Raw genomic sequence first — 6,000 nt, 5'->3', positions numbered from 1 at the left:
CTCACTTAGTTTATGCCAGTGCCTGTTAAATAGTTGATCTCTCCCGTTCCCATATCATTTCCCTAAACACTTACTAGGCGTAACAAGATAACAGATTTTAAAAGGTCAGTGATCCAAGAAAACTGTAATTTGAGTAAATGGAAAAAAGTCTGTACAAAAATCAAAAAGAAAGGAAACATTATACTGGAATAATGAAATGCCTGGGTTTACTGTGTCAATTAAGTAAAACTAAATGCATGTTCCTACACTGCAAGCGCACAGACAAGATTGACTCAAAACAACCTAAATATTACCTGAGTGCAAAAGCTATGTCTCTTGCTAGATTTCGGCTGGTTCCACTGACAGCATCCTAAATATTCTTTGTTTTTCAAAAATTGAGCTCTTTTACACTGAGTGTGAAACTATAATGACCTCCACAAAAGAATACATACAACCAAAGTAAAAATCTACAGAGTTCTTAAAAAGAGAAGACCAAAAGAATGAAACCTGCGTAAGCTGAATCATTAACACCTGCTGTGATCTGAACCTGAAATAACTAACCTCCTTTTGCATGGTTTTTTTTTTTTTTTAAACAAGGTACAGCCAAAAAAGATATTCTCATTTAAAAGCTAACTGTATTGCGTGGATATGGAAAGAACAGTCAAATGTAGTACACTACTGTGCGAAAGAAACGTTGCAATTATATGAAATACTGCTTTTGATACTTTATTAACAAGCAAGCATCCCTGGAACTGGGTCTAAATGAAAAAATACTTCATCAACCAATCAGAATACAAGGCAGTTATATAAATTTATTTTATGCAACATTGATTAGTTTTGAAAATTCCCATTTTTTATGTTTTAATTTCATCTTTTATTTTTTAAAAATCACTAAAAGGACACAACCCACAAAAATACAATCTGTATCTGCTCTATATTTACAGATAACTGGTCACTATTAAGGCACAGATTTAAAACTAACATTTTTATGTAATAAGTCAAATATTTGTGCATAATATAACACTAACAATACGGTATTCTGTACTGTCATATTCCCTTTGTGGAATTAAAATAAGTGAGAAGTTTTCTTTTTCCAGTGTGTTCTTTTTTTGTGTGAAACCCTATTGAAAAAAATGTTGTTAATGGGAAATTCTTCACTTTGGTGTAGATGATATAAGCACTGCTCAGGAAAAGACCACATCAACTTAATACTGTAGTAAGTTCAGTTTCCAAATATATAGTACTGTCTAGATACATAGCATGTACTTATGAAAGATTAAAATTTAAGAGTGTAAAGGTATTCTTGATGCTTTTAATTTTAGACAAAGTAAGCAAGAAGGGGTTGCAGAAACTTCTGTACAAAGTGTTGCTGAGTATGTCATTAAAATATTTTAGAAAACGAACATAACTGAAAACAACTTGATTCTCCAACGCTAGTCTTAAAAATGAAAATACTTAAAATGAAAGCTCATGGGTAAGCACGTCAGTCAGTCCACATCAGTGGAGCTACCTACATGCTTATAAGCAAGCACAAGCGTAAATACTTCTTCAATTAGGAGTTGTGGCTTCCACAAGGGTTTGCATGAAGTTGCTCTTGCCTGTGCAACGCACACACAAATACCTCACAGATAAGTGGATATTTACCTACAACATTTGAGCACAAAAATTGATGTGAACAGCTGCGTGCATATAAGATGCACTTCTATCCATTCCAATCTGAAAAACAATTTTCAAACCCCAGAGTAAGCTACTGCTATTTGATCAACAGTGGAAGTCACCCGGCTATACACCATTAAGTAGATATGGCTGAAGGAAGTACTGAGCAGTTATTTTTCGCTAACCACAAGACTTTGCATTATTGCTTGATCATCTATGCCCTCAAGTAATAATTTCTTTTAATTCCCTTTGTGTGTGCAAATTTATCTATACATCGCTGTTTTCTCACCTTGAAAGAATTATCCTTGGAAAGTGTCAAAACTATTTCTCACCCATTTTTGCATAAAAACCAACTACTGTAAATGTTACTCTAATCTGAGCACTTGACAGTGGTTTATGTCCATTCTCAAAAGGCTTGTACACCGAACATAAATAATACATTACAGTAGAGGTAATTCACAATATTTCTCATGGGAATGCTTTTCAAAAACATAATGCTTGGAAATGTCATATTGCATTGCAGAAAGAGGCACTTTAGGAAGTCCTTCATTGTACGAGAACCCTTCATAAATGCACAAGACACTTGTAAAGACATAGGAATAATATTGCCAAATTATTTGGACTTTCACAGTATAAGAATGCAATAGTTAGCTCTAGCCACTTAACATGGACTCTGCTGAACATAACTTGTTTCAGAAATAGTTCATCTCCAGATTCTTAAACACTTCTGCAGCTGACCATTACAAATCTAAATTGAACAAAACATGCTATTACATCCATTTCAAGTTGGTCACTTAATTGCTGCATGCATATTCACGTAAGTAATATTCGTCATTTATTAAATGGCAACACTGCTGTCTTGTCAAATTAGATTAGTTCTGTTTAATCAAACTGACAGCCCGGAGCTCTAGTTTGATGAATGCCTTTCATTCTCTACCATAAGTCTGCAGTAGATCAGTACAATCTGTTACATACTGTAGGTGTATAGGATCTAAAAATAAAAGTCTGATATAAATAAATGTCCTTTAGTGGCAGGATACTAAAAATAGCCCTTTGCTTTGAGACAACCATTAAAAAAACAGTTTTAGCATAACAGGCAGCAGTTAAATATGATGACTGCAAAGGGTTAATATTGCAAGGTCCATTTTGGTCTTTCATTGCATCTGTTACAATGAGTTTAATTGCAAGCAGCACTACACTGCTTCACCATAGCATAATAATAGGACTGGTCCACTAGCACGTGGCTTGATTTTAGAACCATTTCTTCAGGTAGCTACTGGGAGACAGAGAGAAGGGAAATATACCTAAGAACCAGCTCCTAGTACCATTATAGTGAGATGTGACTTAATACAGGAACATCTGAAAAAAAATTTGATTAGTGCCAATATAAAAATCGATATGGAAATGAGAGGAATAAATTTCCACAGGACAAGAAATCAGAACATGTAAAGTGCAGAAAGACCTCAATAATTATTTTAAGCAGTACCAGAAAAATCCATCTTGATAAAAAGCAAAATCTATGCTCTCTGGCATCCCAGCCCTTCATTCTTCCTTCATTCAACAAAGTAAAAATTCAGTGCATACATTATAGTTATAGGTAATAAAATACTAAACAAAGAACCCTATATTATTATTATTGCAAAATCTGTCCAATCTACTCGAGTAAAACGTAACCCACATTTGGTGTTTTGAAAGACAACAGACAAAAAGTGTTTTCTCTTATTTTTGGCACAGTATCATGCAGACAAAACGCTTTGGTCCTTGATACCCAGACTCCCAAAGTGCAGAGGGTGGTGTGCAGTGAAGGCTGTCCACAGGATTGCCATGTCTGTCTTTTACAGTTGTCTTTTTGAGCCACAACTTACTGCTACCAGCGACCGCTGACACTAGCAATGTCCGAATGATACTGACGTGGCAGTCTTCCACTTGCTCCACCTTCCAGAAATGAGGCACGTATGTTTGATGGATCAAAGAGTTTTCTTCGGTTTTTATTCAGTTCTGTAAAGTTAAGAAAAGCAACTCATCAGAAATATTTTGACCTAAAACCAAACCAAGACTTCTATTTACATGAAAATATTTCAGACAGAATGGTATCAACTAAAAATGTCAGCTTAGGAGCTCTTTAGGATAGTATAAGAGCCAGGTTATGACTATGTAGAAGCTGCTTGGGAAAAGAGCTTTTATTTGTTTCAAATCTCAATTTGCACAGGTGGAGCTAATACTACCTAGCAATGCTGATTTTGATCAAATTACCATCGCCAAAACAATTTTAAAAGCTCCTGCTACCAGACTCAAAGGCTGCAGTCTTCTAAAGAAACAAGTACATCAGTGTATAATTGTAGCATAATCATGTTATGTAGAATAATGACAGAAAAGCTTATTAGCCTCTCCATAACTTTCTGATAGCCAGTTCTTTATTTTATACAAAACATTGGAATGATTTTTACAATAAAATTCATATTAAAATAACAGGTGTTCACCTCTGATTCAAGTAGGAACCCTAAGTTTGTATTAGTAAATGCTCAAAGCGTTTCTCCTTTCCTCACCTTTCTTTTCTTGTGAGCAAACTTTTTAACAGATACAAAACTGAAGGATTACGCAGATTTTTGTGACAGCTGCTGAATAAATCCACTGTATTTTCACCTCCTTTCTCCCATTTTTTTTAAATGCGAAAAGCGCATTCACTAACAACACTATTAGATTCACTTTGAACAAAAAACTAAACAGAAACACACCAGTGCACTTCTTCCAGCTAGATGAGTGTGAAAGCTCCATTAAGTCTGGTTTCAAGTGCCTTCTGATTATAGTTGAGTCACTATGACCTCTGTGGACTAGATTCTTAATTTCAATCTTACAAAGATCCTTTGACTACTATAAACACACAACTCAAATAAAAGGGAAACAAAATACTAAAAATCAACAAATGAAAACCTGTGTGAATCTATTTCTTTACCTGAGATTGCAAGCAGCATTTTTCTTCTGGCACCAAAAGTGGTAATGCCTAATTCTTTCAAATCTTGATCAGTAAGAGTAAGGAACGTTTGCAGATCAATCTAGAATAAGAAGAAATAGGAAAGTTAAGCAAAACAAGTCTTTCTCCAAAACTACTAAGTTGTAAGTGTGGTACAGAATCGTCTTTTTCCCTACTGCACTTGACAGTTCTTTTAGCAATCTATTCTCTGCATGTACACAGCAACTGGTGTGTTCCAAATAACTTCTTCAATGTTTCTCACCTGGCTATCTTTGACAGAAAGCAGTTTTAGAAAAGCACAGACGATCCAGTAATTGCATTTAACTTTGACTACTGAAATTGAGTATTTAGCAAAATTTCTGCAACATAATTGGAAACAGCCAGGTAGATATGTCTGTAGGTACAGTAGACGTTTCAGACTTTACTAAGTTAGAGGATGATTGCCCACCTACTAGCGATGTAATTGAGTTAATTAAAGCATTGAGCGTTTCACAACATAGAAAGTGTGTGCAACCACGAACATCTGTGGTTTGTTGCTCCTCATACAACTCGTGGAAATATCGTGAAAACTGTTTAGTTAGAAATTGCTCTGGCCAAACCGCTTGGCTCATCACACTTAATCAGCAACTCTTGAGATTAAAAAACAAAAATGAAAATTCCAGACTAAAACCAATTTTAGTGTTAGAAACTAACACAGCCACTTCTCTTTTTCTGGCACCAAGTGTAGCCTCGTAATAATAGGTAAGAATTAATGACTGGCTAGCATGGGCGTTATTAAACATGCAAAGGAGTAAAAAGGAAATAAACCTGCCAAACCGCACACAGAATTAACTGAGGCACAGCTGAATTTGTATTCACTCAGACTGAATACTGACCCAGCCACACAGACTGGTTGCACAAATAAAATTCCTCCACAGCAAAAAGTATGATTAGAGATGAGAAGCACTGGCAGGAAATGCACCAGACGCAGCTGCCTTGGGCTGAAACGGCAATATATTTCATTGGAGCCAGGATGATTCTACGAGCGCATACACATGTGTAACCTAGAGTGCAGGAGAAGGCCTGCCTCATGCCTACCCTTGGAATCATGCTATGTACACTCAAATGCACCTTGGTGTGTGCAAAGCACTTTTCCTCCCACAGAAGCAAACCTGAACACTGGTACACTATTTGAGGAACTCGAGTAAATGGAAGGTCCTCTCAGTTTGTTCTTTTGAGCACACATACAGTACTACTAACAAGGCAATCTGTGCAAATATCCACTTAACACGGTCTATTGTGACAAAACTTTCAGATGCAATGTTGCTTGAGACCAGCTGATGCAGACTTGATCACTGCTGATAAAGATGCAGAGTAGAAATATGGGTCCAGAACTTATGAAAAACATTAAATCT

The 6,000-nt window shown here is 35.9% G+C and overlaps 1 protein-coding gene across 1 annotated transcript in view; it reads right to left on the bottom strand.

The window, feature by feature from the left end:
• Positions 1-679: 679 nt before the first annotated feature.
• Positions 680-6,000, bottom strand: part of BICC1 (BicC family RNA binding protein 1) — a 96,679-nt gene continuing 91,358 nt past the window's right edge. Inside the window, exons 20-21 of the mRNA XM_085229261.1 lie at positions 4,589-4,688; positions 680-3,633 (exon numbers count right to left, since the gene is read on the bottom strand). Of these exons, the coding sequence (XP_085085387.1) occupies positions 3,503-3,633; positions 4,589-4,688 (231 nt within the window). The 3' untranslated portion in view covers positions 680-3,502. The remainder of the gene's footprint in view (positions 3,634-4,588; positions 4,689-6,000) is intronic.

The sequence above is a fragment of the Meleagris gallopavo genome, chromosome 8, assembly GCF_905368555.1.
Source record: "Meleagris gallopavo chromosome 8, MGAL_WU_HG_1.1, whole genome shotgun sequence".
NCBI classification, from domain to species: Eukaryota; Metazoa; Chordata; class Aves; order Galliformes; family Phasianidae; genus Meleagris; species Meleagris gallopavo.
This window is presented reverse-complemented; position numbering and strand designations above follow the sequence as displayed.